This window comes from Dreissena polymorpha, chromosome 4 (assembly GCF_020536995.1).
Source record: "Dreissena polymorpha isolate Duluth1 chromosome 4, UMN_Dpol_1.0, whole genome shotgun sequence".
Lineage (NCBI taxonomy): Eukaryota > Metazoa > Mollusca > Bivalvia > Myida > Dreissenidae > Dreissena > Dreissena polymorpha.
Genome location: NC_068358.1, coordinates 94548705 through 94567710, shown reverse-complemented (window position 1 = coordinate 94567710; position 19006 = coordinate 94548705). Strand labels below are relative to the sequence as shown.

The following is a 19006-nucleotide window of genomic DNA, read 5'->3' as shown; positions in this document are numbered from 1 at the left end:
AACAACAAAACTGATAAAACCGATTTGATAGGTTACTATGCTTGATTCCATATCAGTAATCAGTTGATAGTTGTAATTTTTCTCAATGAAATTGTTCTAAATATTGTCTTTAATTTTTAGGATTCATCTGATGAAAGAGAGTCTGAAGAAGAGCAATCTCCAGAACCAAAGCAGTTACTTCACATTACAGGTAAATATTTAGGAATATGCATTGAGATGTTCATGTGCCCGTTTTTAAGATATAAGCTTTTGAAAATTTGGTGGGAAATGGATTGCTCTTGATTTTTCATAGGTTTTGTATTGATAGGTTTTTCCTGTTAACAACCCGGAAGAAATAAATAGAATTTCATAAAAACTTTTAAAATGACAATTTTACGTGTGTTTTATGAAATTATGAAAATAAAAGTGGGGGTCAGGGGGGCAAAAAATATTAATGCTTTGAAATGGACAACAGTAGAGGAGTTCGAGAATCTGCCAAAATTAATTCATATAGACAAACTAGAATTGTTTGTGAATACATATAATAAAATTCTTTGAAAAGATAATTCAGAGCAAATATTGAAAAAAAAACACATTTTTTAACTTAATGAATAAGTTTGGCAAAGACTGATGTAAACCTGCAAAAAAAGTTTTTAAAAGTAATTTCTGTCAGTAGATTGTCATCTATTTTTGTAATTCCATCTGACAAGTTCAGTATTGACATTATTTATGTAAATAGACTTTTCTTGATATTGCAAAAGAGCTTGTGAGTTCTATGTGATTTTATGTTTTTAACTTATTAAATATTTACCTTATGTGTACTATAAAAAATAATTGTAATGTTTTTTTTGTGAAAGTATAACTTAGTTTTAAGTTCATTTACTAGTGATAGTGTGAATAATAAACTGATCATATTAGCTTAAAAAATATATGTGGACAAGCAAGTTTTTAGAAAAATTGTAATAGATGTTCACTTTTGAAAAAATACAATGAAAGCCAGTATGAAATTATGATCAGATGCTCAAATTCTAAAAAAATATAGTTTTTTAACAGAGATTTTGGTCAGTAGAAATCTTCTTCTATTTTTGATATTCTTACATTTTTAACGTAATTTTGTTATACTGTTGTATCTTTACCATGTCATTATGGTGTGTAATTTATTGAATGATATCTTTAGCATAGTTGTTGAATAAAAAAGAACAAAATTTAATGGTCCAATGTCCACTTTTTTATCAGTACACAGTATTCAAAAGTATTAACAGTTTGTTCACAATCTAACCATTAATTTCTTCTGTTTAACACAAAGAAATGTTGAATTCATTTCACAAACAATTTAATGCATAGTTTTATGAGGATGTGACTTCCTTCCTGACAAATTACCTATACACATGAACATTTACATTCCAAGTATCACTATGACATCACAATGAGGTATCAACAATTAACCTTGGTAACATGGACATAAATGTAAAATAATGTCAAAGTTTCATACTAAGTCATTGAATCATGAAAATGAGATGAAAGTTGCACGACCATCTGCCACTTTTGAGCATGTATATGCAGACTGGAGATCTGGTACTATATTTCCACTATTACCAACTGATGTAAAGTTGTGGAAACTAACATCTTTGTACACAGCTTTCTGTCAGAAGCACAAAGTTAAAAGTTAGAAAATGAAGTTTTATTTTCGGTGCATTTCAGATGTCAGTTGTGTTAAGGTATATCCATGTTTTCAAAGGATTTATTGTTGATCCAATCATTGTAATGTGTGCCTCAGTATAAACAGAGATGATTTTTTTGCTATGCAATGTAATCAATAGTGATTGAAAACTCATCTCAATAGAAAACAAGTTTAAATCTCCATACAGTGGTTTACACAGGTAAACAAATGGTATTGTGTTGATTAGTTAGATCAACTCACATTGGAGTCTGACAAATCTCTCAGGTAAATACATGTATATCTTCAAGAAGAGTTTGATTGGGTCAGCAATAATACTGCTTCATTTTTTATAGTGTAGGTAAGATATGCAGATATATATTGTACATGTATGGGTACTTTAGAGCTTTTCACAAGGAGTGGAATTCCACCCTTGTTGAAAGTACTGTGGAGACCTCTAGATTTTTTATATTCAATATGCTTTCCTTGTAGATGGAGTGTGGTCTCGCCAACACTTACCCCTTATTTTTTTTATTTTCACATGTATGTGTCTCAGCTGGCACAGTTTTGCATATGAAATACACATATTTTAAGACTTTAATAGAATTTGAACACATCTAGTAACAATACCGATCCTTTAATTCTGCATCGTCAAAAAGTTTCAGGCAGAGATTTTGTGTGAAATCATTAGAGATCTTTCATGAATTTAAGTTTGGCTGTGGCTTCCATATTATTATGATTGATGAGCTACATGTACATGTGTATTTCCAATACCTATATGAGGTATGTTATACCGAAAGACTTCCAGTATAACTGATCAATGTGATTATTTTCCCTTATTGACAAAAAAAATGTATGTTAGGAGTAGGCAACCATAGCTGTCTCATTTTTACGTATAATGGCTTCCAGTGGTATGAAGTAATCAACCTTTAACTTATAGAGTGGCATATCAAGAAGATTCTTTCAGCTCTCAATGACATTTAATTTTCTAAATTGTACATGTACACAGACAAACATTCATAAATGTTAATACATATTATGCAATACCTATATACTGTAAATAAATATATTTCCACATGGACATGATTAATAACAAATGGCATAAATTTGAAAACAAAAGAAAACACATGTACAAACGAGTATTTGCATTTCCATTCTTCAAGATAAATTGTTTCTTGTGCATATTAGATTTATCAGAGAAAATGTACTATGTTTTATACAAAAACATATATTTTGATTAAAACCTTAAAAACAAATGTGTTCACCTTGCTTAAAATAATGATTGCAAATTTACAAATAAGAGATGATGCCTATGCTTACAACTCAATTTCAAACTTTTAATTTAATAAAAAAGATCATCCTTATAATCTTTATTTTTTCATCACTGCACATACAAATATTTACATGTATAATAAATAATACATTAAAGAATTGGTATCTTACAACAAATACAACATGAACATGTCAGGCACTAACTGAAGTCACAAAAATGTCCTAGAAAAGCAACAATTTCAAAGTTCTGTTGGATGTGCTAACACAAACTGCATCACATCACCAAATATGTCAAGTCCATGGCTCGTTGAATTTCTGTTGATGGCAATTGTTGTTTGCAGCTGTTGAAAGTTGTGCTGACTCAAAGGGCAGGGATCACGTGGAACAAGGTAGGTGGTGTCATCTTCACTCAATTGCAAATCTCTAATGGCATCTGAAACTGCTTCATTTGGAGGCTGCTCAATGTTCCGAACGCTTGTGTAACGCTGGCTATCACCCTGGACTAGTGACTGGAACCACATCATATTTGGTGTTCTATTGTTCTCTGTTCTAATCTTGTGTGTGTTGTGGGTCTCCATCCACTGTCTCAGAGCTCTGTCAATTATCGGCACGAACACATACTGCAAAACCCATCTATGTGTTTTATCATTAACATTGAGCAGCTGTCTTTCCTCCATGTAGTGGAACAGCTTGTAAAACGTATCTAATACCTTGGTGAAAACATCCCGCCAAAGTCTCTCTATGCGTTGATTGTGTACTGATGGTCCTGTCAGGAATGACCCTCTGCCATCGCCATTTACTGATATCATTAACCGACCAATGTCCCCATATTCTGTACCGTTGTCAACTCTGACTCTACTCGGAAAACCGTACGCTTTCACTGACTGGAGGAAGAACGACGCAGCTGCCTTAGAGGTGTTACAAGTGGCGGCCCTAAGGAAAGACACCAGTCTGGAATGTCCATCGATTCCACCATGGACAACTATTCCCCATCTGAAAAAGATCAAAGAAAAGTTTGATAAGTTTCTGTTTTCAGATTAATATTCATTACCTAAACATGCCATGAGAAATTTCTTTATACCTAGTTGATGCATTTGTATAAGACTGAAAGCTACTTCTACAAAATAATCTCACTTTAAATATGCATGAGCTCAATGTGTAAAAGTTTTCTGACGTTATGCAAGATATGCATTTGTCAGTAAACAACTAAAATGTAAGAGGGAAGAAATTTTTGAAGTACAAACAATGTACATGTACATTCGTAACCGATGCAAAAAGCTTTCTTTGTTTCTGTTTGTCATAATTGCTTTACAAGTTCCGCAATATAAGATACTATACACTGCCGTCAAAATATGTGATCTTCATTGTTTGACAAGAATTAGAGGAATAGACTTACTATTAATATTAACTGTTGGCCAAGAAAAACACGACATAAATGGCAAATGTTATCAAAAGCAATGCAGATTTGACAAAGCTATTTAAGTTTGAAAAAACTTTAACCTAAGTAACCATAAAATGAAAAAAGTCAAATTTGGCAGTTATTCATGAAAATAAAGAAAATGAACATTATTTTTTTTCTCTCAAAATTTAAAATTTACTTTGAATGAAATATAATGAACACAACGAAGGTTTTGTGCAAGTTTCATCAAAATCCATAATGATCTGCTAAAGGTATCTTCCTGTTTGAAAAAGTTTGGACGACTGCAACAATGAGGACAGAATTTTGAAGGTTTTTTTAATTTGTGAAAAAATCATATTTTTGTGATATATCCCCCATTGTTCATATTTAGGTATATACTGATACCAACCTTATCAAGGAGTGATGTGTATCTAGATGTCACACAGAATTTGCTGTTGGTACACTGTACTTCCTTCTTTGTATAGTAGCTGACCACCTCAAGGCTGTACCAGAAGCATCTACATTTCTCAGCATCTCTCTGCATCTTTCTCTTTTAATGGAAATGCCTCTTGTCTTAAGATAAGCATGCACCTCAGCTGAACCTTTATAAAGAAATTAATATGCAAATTACATACAGGTATATATACATATGTACTGTACATATGAAAATGAAACCAGACACTCCATGGACCCTGTAATCGCTCACCTGGATTACAGTTACATAAAGACAAATGTACATGTAACTTTAAACAGTAATATTTTCTACTCTATATTTCACATAGAATCCCATATGCATGATATTTAACTATGTTTGGTTGTGGTGCCCATCTTGGATGTCAGACCAGGTCGTCTGATGCAATTCTGAAAAGCAAACCATTTAGTGACTGTTCAACCAAATTTTGATTTCAGTTGAACAAGTAGTTCCAGAAAAGAGGATTTTTAATTAGTTTCCTATGTGGCCCTACAAATGTATGTGTTATGTTGAACTTTTTTTTCTTGTTGCCATTTCCTTCAAAAATTGATTCCAGCTGAGTAACTGGTTTCAGACCAGTAACCTTTTTAATGAAACACCCATACATTGTACATATTGAAGTCCTTTGTCAAGCAGTTTCAGAGAAGATTACTAAAGGCCTTAATCGCTCATCTGTAAACCATGAAAAAAGGCAATAAAATCCTGTTAGGCGTGTACTTATTGATAACTTTTTTCCAGTTAACTAGGTGTGCTTATCGGTTGCTTTTTGACTTTGAACTAGCTGACAGAAACAGCAATACTCTTTCAATGTCGATATAGGTTGTTGTCTTGTGTCTTATTTGTTAAAGTGTTTGTCTTCTATATCAATCTCAAGAGTTAAGTTCAAATTCAACTGATTTTTACAGTTTGTTTTTCTGTTGTACTGTCCCACATCTGTCCCAGGTTAGAGGGAGGGTTGAGCGCTCACTAACCGGTTTAACCCCGCCACATACTTTATGTGTCTGTCCCAAGCCAGGAACCTGTAGTCCAGTGGGTATAGTTGTTTTTTATGTTCACTGTTATTCGTTTTACGTTTTTTTCAATAGATTAGGTTGATTTTTGTCCTTTATGAATTAATTTCACATCTTTTATTTCGGGGCCTTTTACAGCTTACTTTATGGTATGGGCTATATATATATATATATATATATATATATATATATATATATATATATGCCTATCATTGAAGACCTTGTGTTGACCTGTAGAAGTTTAATTGTTGGCTGCTTTAAATTTAGTGGATGGCTGTCTCATTGACAATCATACCACATCTCCTATTTTTATACTAACTCCAACATCAGTGAACGTTACATTGAAGAAGGATGATAATTTCCTAAAGGATATTTGTAAAACCAAGTACATGTACATTCGCAACTTAGTTCAGCATGAACAAGAAGTTCTGTAGACAAAACCATTTTTATACTGAATTTCTCGTAGGAACGTTAACCTTTGTTAAACTAAGTTCTGCTGTGGACACCTTTTTTGGTTGGTTTGTATGGTCATCAGATAAAATCCTAAAAGGCAACTACTACCTAATGATCATTTCACCAAAGTTTTTTTTAGCAAAAGAGTCCTTTAGATCTAATTTCCGTTTTGGCGGCCGTCTTGGTTGCATGGTGAGGCTATTGGATATAATTTTGTAAGCCGGCAACTCCAGGACTATTCCATCAAATTTTGGTCCAAATTGGGTGAGTGGTTCTAGACTACATGTATTTATACATGTAAATATTGTATTAATTTTGTTATCTGGATTTTCTTTTTGTAAACCAGTTTTGTTTTCTGGAATGTCTCTTGAATTTTAAGTCTCTCAAAACAAATTAGAAACAAAGGCAAAATGACACATATTTAATTCAATGTCAGATAATGTGAGTTCAAGCATAAATGAGCGGGCTAATTTCAGCACCAGTTTAATGTAGTCGATTCAAATCTACAAAGATTTTTTAACAGCAGTTCTTTTCATATGACTTTAAGTGTTGTAGATCTATGTGCATTGTATCTGGATCGATTGAGATTTAATTAAGGAAAATCTTCATTTTTATCAATACTTTGTTTAATTTGCAGAGATTCCTAGGTATGACCCAAATGACCCCTTTACTTCACAAGTTATCATTGCATTGTATACAGAGTATGCAATAACATTTTAAGCTCTGGAGATAACAAAGAGAATTTTCAATTTATCAGAAATACAGATATTTTGCAATGGAGATATGAATTAAACCTTAAATCTGTGTTTGAATTTACCTGAATTAGGGTGGTCTCTGTTGTATTCTGCAACAATAGAATGCAAGTCGTCGTCACTAATATCTGTGTATGATGATCTGATCTGCATGTTGTTGGATCTTAATCTGCTATATAGTGTGATGGGATGAAGGACACCACCTAGTAAACCTTTCTCTGCTATCTCTTTCACTGTATATCCCATATCAATTAGCTGTTGTAGTTTGCTGATGTCAATGTCACATAGATCTCTGCCACGTCCGTGAGGGTTTGGTACTGTGTCCTCTACAAGAGAGAAAAGTTTAAAATAATATTATACAAATAGGCATGTAATTTTAAAGTTTACATATGTAGCTTTTGTAAACTACAGACTCATGCAGTCAGAGGGTTGAGTCAAGAGAGGGAAGCAGGAAACCAGTCATAAATTGCAACTGAATCAATTTCATGATTTGCAACAGTGTGATTTTTCTTGTGATTCAATAGGAACAATCAACATTAATCAGTCTTAAATACACATAGAAATGTCAAAAACACAAACAAAGATGCTTTCTATCTGTTAGGTATGATGGTATAAAAAGCTGCACTATACATGTTTTTTGAACATGCAGAAAATGAAATTACTCTGACGCACATAAAGTTTGTTCAGTCTGCTCTGTAACTTTACCATGAACTATAGTACTACATGTATGTATTTATTTCCATGTTATCTGATGGTTTGGTTTCGTAAACAAATGAAATTATAGGTACTTTAATGCTATAATAAAACCAGAGGCTCCCCGGAGCATGTAATCACCCACCAGAATTTACTTACAAAATATATCTAAATGCATATGGCTGACAACAGATCTATTAGGCAAAAATTTCCCACAGGATCATAGGATTTTAACAAAGTTTCAAAGTCAAACAAATGCTGGCTGATTTTCCAATAACACATTTTTTTTAAACAACTTCTGAAGAGGACCATCAAATGATCATTCACACACACACATAAATTCAATTGGCCTTCAAGTATCTAACAAGATGAATTTTATTTCCCATAGGATTTAATGTTAAACTATGTCCAGCTATGGCAGCCATCTTGTTTTACCGATCATCATCAACACATGGCTTCTTTAGAGGTCCATCCGATGATCATTCATGCATTAAATCAATTCAATTGACCTTGTAGTTTCTGACAAGAAGAATGTTATAAAATTTCCCATAGTGTTCAATGTAAAACTATGTCCAACTGCAGAGGCAATTCTATTTTTCCAATCGCCAAAAAAAAACCATAACTTTTGGGGTTTTTTATGTAGTGCAATAGACACTTTACCAAATCATTTTTACTCGTCCTAATATATGATTATTATTATCCATCTACATTTGTAGTATGGTTTGGTTTCATTAACTAATTTTGGTAGGAATAAAAGAAGAAATTTGGGATGCCGATAACTCCCACTGTCATAAGCATATCTTAATGCATTGATTTTCTGTCATTGTGGCCTAAGCAACTATATTGTCCAAAAAACAGAAAAAAGTAATTTATTATGTGTCTTTTATTGCACGAATCATAGTTGTATATGATAAGATGATATCATATAAAAAAAATCTGTAATTGATTTTAACATGCCGATAACTACTAATGTTGTTCTATTTAGCTTTTAAAACTTAAGTAATATAAACTTCCAGTGAGTCTAAACTGTGGCTGCAAACGATGAAAAACTTAGAGAAGAATGTGTCCATGGAACACAGATGCCCCCGCTAAATGTTAAATACCCCAAGTCCATCTGTAAACAGGAAGTGGTGACCCGATAAATCTGAAAATGCCATACACATTACAACTTGTCACGATAAAGCTGCATATTAAATTTCAAATGATTTCCTATTGTCACTGCAGAAATATGCTTGACGGAAATATAAGTGTTGTTATTGCTAAAAACAACTTAAGTCCATCGGTCAACAGGAAGTGGTAATCCGGTAAATCTGAAAATGCCTTACACCGTCCAACTCATCATGATGAAGCTGGATACTATATTTCAAATGATTCTCTTTAGCCATTGCAGAGTTATGCATGACGGAAATAGTTAGAGACGTACGGACGGACAGACATCAGTGAAACTTAATGCCCCCGTCGTTTTGACGACGGGGGCATAAAAATCCGTAATTTACCAGCGAGTTGAAAAAAAATAGCAAAAATGATACAGGTTTATTTGGTCCACATTGAGAAAGCTATTCTGGCTCTATTCTGTTTTACAATTTTTAACAATAAGGCCAAAAAAAAAAAATATGTGTGTTTCCGGTTTAATGCCTGAAAAAAATAGGTTAGGTAGGTCGGAAAAGTTTTTTTTTTTTTTTTTTTTTGAAAATCGGTAAAATCCGGAAATTTTTCGGGGTTTCTCCGAGTCCGGTCCGGTATTACATACTCTCCAAACCAGAAGTTGTGAAATTTTTCATGTTGGTTTGCAAAACGTGGTTTTAACTCAAGTTTACCGCGATTCAGACAGATTTTTATCGTGAAACATGCTTAGTAAAAGACAAATCTCGATGTTTGACAACTTTTGGCGCTAAAATAAGGTAGGGTCGGACATGAACACAATTTTTTTTTTGACAAGCTGAAAAAAATGTTAGGGTCGGGGCCAAAAAATAGGGTCGGTCGGGAAACCGGAAACACACATATTTTTTTTTTTGGCCTAAGAATAATCTGCCAATATTTATCCAATGATGTTTTATCAGTGACAAACAATATCAGAACAAAGAGCCTGTCAGAGGGGTACTATTTGTATGGTAATCTAGACTATTTTATAGAAACATTTTTTTTACAATAAAAAAAATAGTTAAATGATACATTTGGCACTTAATTTGTTTTCAATAAACAAACAGAAGTGGTAAATGAAATAAGAAATGATACCTTTGGCCAACTCTCTAATTTGAAAACAAATTTCCATTTGACATTTTGTTTAACAAACAAACTCCTGATTAGTCAATCATATTTCAATTGACAAAGAAAATTTATTAACATCAAAAGATTATACAATTAAGGAATGAATCCCAATTGTTTTTAAACAATAATCAACACCTTGAATGGAACTCTTTATAAATTTGTTAATTGTCACTGATTAAACATTTGATACTCTTTGCTTGTTGTTGTGAAAACAAAACTTACATGATCATAATTATATTGAGATGTGATTGTTGTGTTAAACATTAACAGAAAATAAAATTCATGTCAATTTTTTTTACATAAATGATAATATAGTAGATATTTTATTAGGCCAAAAAAAATGATTGTTGGTTTCCCCTAACCCGGACGGGTCAATTTTTAGGTGCCTGGTCATAACTTTTTTTTTGCTATTTGAAAAAAATAAAAATAAAAGTTTACCTGCCTGGTCTTTTCTACACATTGAGGTTGTAATTTATGTTGTTTTCATAAACAAAATTGTGTCATATTAGTTTTAAACTAAGCTTTAAGGGCAAACTGACACTTCAATTCAATATCTTTCACATGTTTAATTTGCATCTTTAGAAAAAAATAAAGCATTACACATTCCATTTAAGAATTAAAAAAAAAAAAAAAAAAATTCCTGCCTGCCGGGTCTGATTTTTTTGTCCATGTTAGGGGAAACCAACAATCATTTTTCTTTGGCCTTAGATAAGACAGGAAATGGGGAGGTATAATATTGTGAAATATAGTGGTGCCAGAATAACATTTCAAGTCAGGCTTCATCCGTGACGGGCCACACGTGAATGGGAGTGGATCAACCTGTTTGTACTGATTAAAATACGGGGTTTCTGAGAAACACCTGGTTAAAAATTGTTTTTTTCCAGCTTTAATATATAATACAAGAGGACCCCATGTATTCCTACCTGGACAGCCTTTGAAAACAGACTATACATGAACATGCACGAAAATATCATAAACAGTATATCCATGGCGAGGGGAAGGCTTTTCATGGGGACTCAAGGATGAAGCAATTTTTACTCCGGGATATTGGGAATGTCGTTAAATTTCTTAAGGAATTAAGGAAAAATGTTATCAAGAATCTGGATTCCTATCCAGAATTTGGAAATTTTTTCAAATTTTACATCAGAATTATAAAATAAACACACAAGTTTCTTGTGAGAATTTAAAAACAGAAAATTTGATGTGAATAAAAACTTAATATCAGTCCCAGCCAAACTCAATTTATTTTTACTGGACAGGAGGTCCTGTAATATCAAAACTTTTACAGGACCTTAAAAATTTTTACTGGACGGTCCTTTATTTATGTTTTGCATCAGAAAATATTATACTGGTCAGGAGGTCCTGTAAGTGTGGTCACCTTACTGGACCTCCAATTTTTTTACCAGTCATGTCCTGAGGTCCTGTGAGTTTGGCTGGGACTGTAAGATATGCATTGCGGTTTAGATCTATTTAAAACAATTTGCCTAACATTTTTTATACCTTTATCTGGAATTTGGGAATGAATTTAATTTAATCCAGGAAATCGGGAAAGGACTCAAAGGAGCAAAATAATAGGTACAGGATTTCGGGATGGGACTCCCTCCTTACCCCCTTTATGCATGACAGGCCAAAAAGTTTGTTATATTTAGCATTCTACTCACCATAAAGATCAACTGAATGACTGCTGTGTTGAGCATGTTGAGTCAAATCAGGGAGACTATCTCTGACTAACACTACTGACTGGATGGTGCTCTTCAGTAAATCATCTGGGACGGTGTGGTCATTCTCAAGTCTCTGCAAGTTTGTAAGAAGACTGGCGATCTGGGTGCGAGCTGCAGAAACGTCAAGGTTGCCGTTCTGTTTGCCTCTCTGTACATCTCTGAGTGTTATTGAAACTCTTTCAAGAACACTGTCAGCTGTAGGTAAATGCGTGCGTTGTAACGGATCCATTGCAAAATTGTAAATGGCGGTAGAAGATAATCCTTTCCTGTTTACGTTTGTTACGACGTTTCTGATTGGCTTAGGTCTTCCGGATCATTAACTGACCAATCAAAACAATTCGACTTTACAACTTAAGTAAAATTCCTTACTAAAGTTGAATTCGTGTAACTAAAAACATATTTTAAGTAGAAAAACCTATTTTAACGCAACTTAATTGAAAATAGTACAATTTATGGCACGCCTGAACCACAAAAAAGAGAAAAACTAAGTTTAAGTAACTTAAACTTAGTTTTTCACTACTTAAACTCAATTTAAGTAACTTAATTCGAATTAACGCTACTAAATGCATTAAGTAGTTAAGAAGAGTTATTTTCTATTTATGTGAGAAAAATGAATTAAGCAGAGAAAAACTTAGTTTAACTCGTTAAGTGCGCCCCGAACAACAAAAATTGATTTTTATTACCGTTAAGTTACTTAAATTGCATTTAACGCTGCTTAAAATTAATTTAAGTGCTTTCGCATCGTTAATTGTATTTAATTATTACTTAAGTAATAAAATTTTTACTTAAGTTGAATTATTAATTATCGTTAAGTCAAAACTCGCGTCCGAAAATAAGCATATGAAACAAGCGTTTTGATTGGTTGTCAGGTTTGTTAATAAATTCATGCCCGAGGTCGGAAGAAAAAGATTGCCATGTGCTTAGGTCTTCCGGATCATTAACTGACCAATCAAAACAATTCGACTTTACAACTTAAGTAAAATTCCTTACTAAAGTTGAATTCGTGTAACTAAAAACATATTTTAAGTAGAAAAACCTATTTTAACGCAACTTAATTGAAAATAGTACAATTGATAGAGAAAATCCTTGTTAAGTTGAATTAATTCAACTTAAGTAAGAAAATTACCATTAAGCACCGTTAATGCATTTTCGGTGTTTTAATTAGCGTTAACGCCGCGGGAACCACAAAAACTACTTAAATTCATTTTAAGCAGCGTTAATTCGAATTAAGTAACTTAAATTGAATTTAAGTAGAGAAAAACCTAGTTTAAATAACTTAAACTTAGTTTTTCTCATTTTTGTGGTTCAGGCGTGCCATAACAATTGATAGAGAAAATCCTTGTTAAGTTGAATTAATTCAACTTAAGTAAGAAAATTACCATTAAGCACCGTTAATGCATTTTCGGTGTTTTAATTAGCGTTAACGCCGCGGGAACCACAAAAACTACTTAAATTCATTTTAAGCAGCGTTAATTCGAATTAAGTAACTTAAATTGAATTTAAGTAGAGAAAAACCTAGTTTAAGTAACTTAAATTAGTTTTTCTCATTTTTGTGGTTCAGGCGTGCCATATGTATGCAGAACTAAGTTTTTAAGCATGAGAAAGGGAGATAATCAATTATGTCTTTAAAAAGGTCACAGTAATAAGATGTATGCATACTCATAATAACATTTCTTCAGGTCTTAAAAAACTCATTGTATTGAGTGCGCATGCGTATAAATTATAATTTCATTATTCGTTAGAAAAAAATTCTTAATACTGCAATGAATTGCTCCATTTTACTGAGTGCGCATGCGTATAAATTATAATTCTATAATTCATTCAGAAAGCCTTCTTAAGACCTATGTACTGCAATTAATTGCTCCAACCTGTCCCTTTTGCTATGTACACGCATATAATTGTATGTGGCTTGTTTCAAAGTCATCGCAGCTGGCTCTTAATTACCATATGGTGTAGGTGGCTGGTCCATGTCAAATAACAATGATTCCATAATCAATAGTTTCAACACGAGTTGGAATATCATTGCGTATTCTTATAAACGAGTTAAGGACATGATTACTAAAGAATTTTATTGACGAGTTTTAACAAAAGTGGTATGATCTTTTTTTATCGCATTCTTTTTAACCAGGTTTTCCGAAGGAAAAAACTGGTTATTAGATTGGCGAATGCGGGCGGGCTGGCTGGCTGGCTGGCTGGCTGGCTGGCTGGCGGGCTGGCTGGCGGGCGGGCGGAACAAGCTTGTCCGGGCCATAACTTTGTCGTTCATTGTGAGATTTTAAAATCATTTGGCACATTTGTTAACCATCATTAGACAGTGTGTCGCGCGAAAAAATAACGTCAATATCTCCAAGGTCAAGGTCACACTTTGAGTTCAAAGGTAAAAAATAGCCATAAATGAGCTTGTCTGGGCTATAACTATGTCATTCATTATGAGATTTTAAAATCATTTGGCACATTTGTTCACCATCATGGGACGGTGTGTCGCACGAAAGAATCACGTCAATATCTCCAATGTCAAGGTCGCCACGACTAAAAATATATTTATTTTAAAACAAACTTACAAAGGGGGTTAATTTTGTTTGTTCATTTCAAAAGTTCAGTTTGAGTTGTCTCCCTTTATCAGATTTTTTTTCACAATGAAAACCTGGTTTTGTGACAATTTTGTCCCTTGTTAACTATTTTTTCTATGTACATATAAAACATGTATAGATACAAACTGGCATGACGGCTTTTCATGCTGACAACGTCAATTTACCGAAATTGCAACATTGACGTCAGTCAACAAATTGAGAAAACCTCGCCAAATGTTATCTTGAACATTAGTGTGATTATTACGAAATACCGTTATGGCCATCGTGGTTACACATTAAAATCCAGAGGGCAAGAACGCGATAGTACGATTGCGACAATACGATGACGACAGTGTGACAATACAATGGCGACAATGCGACAGAAAGATGGCGAGAACGCGATAGTACGATGACGACAATGCGACAGTGCGATGACGACAGTTTGACAATACGATGGCGACAGTGCGATAGTACGCGCCATCGATTTGTCGCCACCGAAGTATCGCATTCTCGCCATCGTACTATCGCATTGTCGCCATCGTATTGTCGCTCTGTCGTCATCGTATTGTCGCCATCGTACTATCGCGTTCTCGCATTCTCGCTCTCTGGATTTTAATTTGTAACCACGATGGCACTAACGGTATTCCGTAGAGTATTGTGTTACGCGAAAAATAAGTACATGTATACCGTTGATAAATAATTCGTGAAGAGAATGTTTTTTGAATCTCTTACAGTCAATTTTCGCGCTGGGCGTCATCACGTACTCCGAGATATCATACGAGCGGAAGTTCGTCACGTATGAGTACCCGAAGTGGGCGATCATGATCGGCTGGACGCTTGGCCTCTGCTCCGTGATCAACATCCCCATATTTGTCGTGTACAGGCTCTATAAGCAGAAGGGATCACTCAGAAACGTGAGTGTTTGTCTATGTGTTTGTTTTCTACAATGAAATCTCAAATCAATGACATTTACAATTATTTCGCGCGCCGGGGGATTTATACATTCACAGATTGGCATATTGGAATACGTTGGCTGGACTGTGTTTAAGAAGTCGAACTGCGGATTATATGACAGAAATGTATTCAATGAAAGATGCTTCTTATAAATAAACATGCAGTGAGCCGCTTGTTATGTCATAGGCTACTATTATAGGTCTAGCCCCGCATACGCGCATTATGTTCAGAAGTTACCCTGTCGATATTAAGTCGCTTATGTTTTTGATCTTTTAAGCGGACCTTGTTTCCTCTCTAGACTGGGCTTAAGCTCATATTCATATTGGCAAGCCTAAATGTATGTGTCAAATATTTCCTTTTTTCTTTTATTTTTTACAAACAGGGAGGACCTACATACGTTATGTAAGCGGATATAAGTAACATCTCGTGACGTAGACTATAATTTATCGTAGTGTTATCTGTATATAAATGTTTATATGCGCAATGATTAAAATAATATTGTTAGAGGGCGAAAAAATATAAACACGTGGTTTATATTAAGCATTTGAGAGATTTTATATATAAACTAATAATGCATTAAGTTTATGATCGTTTTTACTGTACTTTTTACTATTAAAGCCGAAGATCTTATTTTAAAGATAGTTCTTGTTAAAAATATTACAACGTATTAAATGTCGATATGTCCCTTTCATAACGATTCTCACAGGTATGTGCTATTTTATGTGGTCTAGATCCATGTTATTGTTTACGTCAACAAGTTGACCTTGGTACATTCAATAAATGTCACGCTTTTAGTGTTTATCATGATACATTAACAGTTGTTGTGTTGATTGTTTTATTCAGTAATTTTTGAGAGCATTATATTTATGCTTTTTTCTCTTTTTTCAAAGCGCACGCTAATACATTATTGAGTTCCGCTCAGAGCGAACGCGCCTTAATGTATGTGCAAATCAGGGACGATACTTTCCGCATATATTGTAATTTCGTTTAAAAGAGACTTCCTTTTAAACGAAGAATTCCATTAAAGCATAAATTGTTGTCTCTGATTAGCCTCTTTTACCTGCACAGGCTTCTCTTGGATGACACTACGCACATACCCCGTTTTCGCAAAGTGAAGATCATATGATTTTATAAAAGCTCTGTCAGCAACATAAGTTCTTTTTTTACAGGGTTGTTATAAGTATGTGTTCATCATTTGTCATTTGTAAAGTAGTAAAAATCTACATACCATGACGCCAACATTCCATTTTGCTGGAATACATGTGTACGACATTTACATATTGTTGGTGTGTTGTTTTCAGAGACTTCGACTGGCCAGTAAACCAATATTAAAGAAACATCAGATACGAGTCGGTGAAGATTTGAACAAGATCAATATTGTTTTAGAAGAGCCCGATGAATCGTTAGAGGCCAATGGTATTATGGACGGAGAAACAAACAGGAACACTCATTCTAGCGCTATAAGCACCATAACAACTATGTAAGAATAGCCACTTGTTATTTGTTTATGTGTTCAAAGGTTACTCGCGGTTGTTACTCAAAACAGCGGTTCAATCTAGAACGCAGTGGTTACACAACACTGTTTGCATAGTGATGGTCTAGATACGAAGCCCGCCCCAACTTGAAGGTGCTTGCGTGCATATACCAGATTTAAAGGGGCCTTTTCACAGATTTTGGCATTTTTTTAACTTCTTCATTAAATGCTTTATATTGATAAATGTAAACATTGGATCATAAAAGTTCCAGTAAAAAAATCAAGAAAAAAATTAAAAAAAGGAAAAGAACATTGCCCGGAGCAGGTTTCGAACCAGTGACTCCTGGAGTCCTGCCAGAGTCCTGAAGTAAAAACGCTTTAGCCTACTGAGCTATTCAGCCGAGTACACATTCTTGGCGTATTTTATACCTTATATAAGCAATCTTCGTAGTTTCACAAAATTTAACGACAAAAACAGAACTCTCCAAATTATTCAATCGTTTCGCGTTGCAACGCTTTATAATTTTTAGGTTTTAAAATCGTCAAAAGATGCATATAATGGCTATATTAGAGCATGGTTAATGTTCAGTATTACTGTTTCCTCACAAATATCATAACTAAAACGAAAACTTACGAATCTGAAACAACTTTTTTCAATTTTGTCAATTTACCAAAGCGTGAAAAGATCCCTTTAACATGCAATTATCTAAACTATATAATCAGTGTTCTTGAGTTATAATCCGGAAACCATTTTACTATTTCGGGTCACTGGCCAAATCAAGGAAAAGGCAATCATCTTGTGGAAGGAGTTTTATTGTTTACAGAAATGTATCAAAGGTAATGTTTTGAAATATGATATGCATGTGTTATGTTCATCCTAAAACCCCGACAACAGAATATTGTATTAAGTCTTTCTGAATGCATTGATTAGTTTCAATAGCTAAATGTTAATTAACGTTTAAAAAAGATTTGGTTTTGATTTCTTCATCTTCAGACCAAGTTGTAAGTATCTTACTGTGTGTTAAATATTCATTCAGTACATACCAGTAAATGGTGATCTTATTACTTTTTTCAAAACAGATTTTATCGTGTATATGATACGTATATACCCATAGAGTGAGTGGTATCTATTTGTCCGTAATATTTTGGTTGATAAACTCTATTGTTAAAACTTTTTAAGCGGGAAATTGTTTATGTAGATGCATAACGATGCAATAACGGTACTGTAATTGTTATATAGCTATGCATGTATGCACATTGCATTTTGTTTAGTATCTTCAAGCATTGTGCATTCTTAGGTGCTTTGGTGCCATATTGGAAGTATTTTTATACAATAATCGAAGCATTTTGATAGCTTATTATTTGCAATACAGTATTAATAGAATTAATTGATACAATTTGTCAGTTATAATTAAATACACCGTGTCTGTTATAAATTAATTCATTGGGCCTGATATGTCAATTCAACGTGTGCGTTATAAATCTATTCTCGTCGTCTGTTATACATCTATGTACTTCGTATTTTATAGGCCTAAATCAATTCACATTGCATTCTATAAATCACTGCACTGCGACAGTTAGTTGACAAATTAGTAAACTTCGTCTTTTATAAATCACTTTAATGACGATGTTTCTGTTTGTCAACAACAGGTTTTCGCGAAAATCCTTATTAAAAAACATATTCTTAACATTTACTTGTGTAACGCGTTTAATCGGTTACGTAAAACATGCTGAACACATAATAAATAGTTTTTTTAAGACAAGCGTAGGTGGAACACATTTTTTAAATGTCAGTTTAAGAAAAATATGACGCCACATAGAACAATCTGAGACCTAGATTATTCTAACACCTTTAAACAGTTGACCTAAATACATTTTACAATTTGTACATTAATATTTGTATCGGGACTAAACATCCCATGTTTCACCGTTTCAGACACATTAATTTTAGTAATTCACGGATTACATACTTGTAAAGTAGTTTTTCTGTAAAAAAGCACGCGTAAATATCTATTATATACATATATATTACACTTACCAGGTATTATGCTCATAGTGTATTCCTGCTACGAGAACTAAACTAAAATTACAAAGAATAGTTAGTCTCATTACATGACTTCTTTTGTCAATTTTAGTTAATTTGGTATACGAACCATACGGACCAGACCTTACGGAACAGAATTTATGACCATATGGACAAATTTTTGAATGACGTACGTCTTAATTTTTAAACACGAAATTATTAGTACATGTATACTATTTACTATGTATATGGTAGAGTTTAAACAGATTTTTAAAAACAATTGTGCGTATACATTTTTTTCAATAAGCT

General features: G+C 33.5%; 1 protein-coding gene across 5 annotated transcripts in view; it reads left to right on the top strand.

Annotated features, from left to right (window-relative positions):
- Positions 1-18062, top strand: part of LOC127877365 (sodium- and chloride-dependent taurine transporter-like) — a 158582-nt gene extending 140520 nt beyond the window's left edge. For 4 of the 5 annotated variants that reach the window (XM_052423120.1, XM_052423118.1, XM_052423117.1 and 1 more), the window contains 2 exons: positions 14981-15160; positions 16502-18062. In XM_052423120.1, coding sequence (XP_052279080.1) covers positions 14981-15160; positions 16502-16684 — 363 coding nt within the window. In that variant the 3' untranslated portion in view covers positions 16685-18062. The remainder of the gene's footprint in view (positions 1-14980; positions 15161-16501) is intronic. The other variant, XM_052423121.1, reaches the window with a different exon arrangement.
- The last annotated feature ends 944 nt before the right edge of the window (positions 18063-19006 follow it).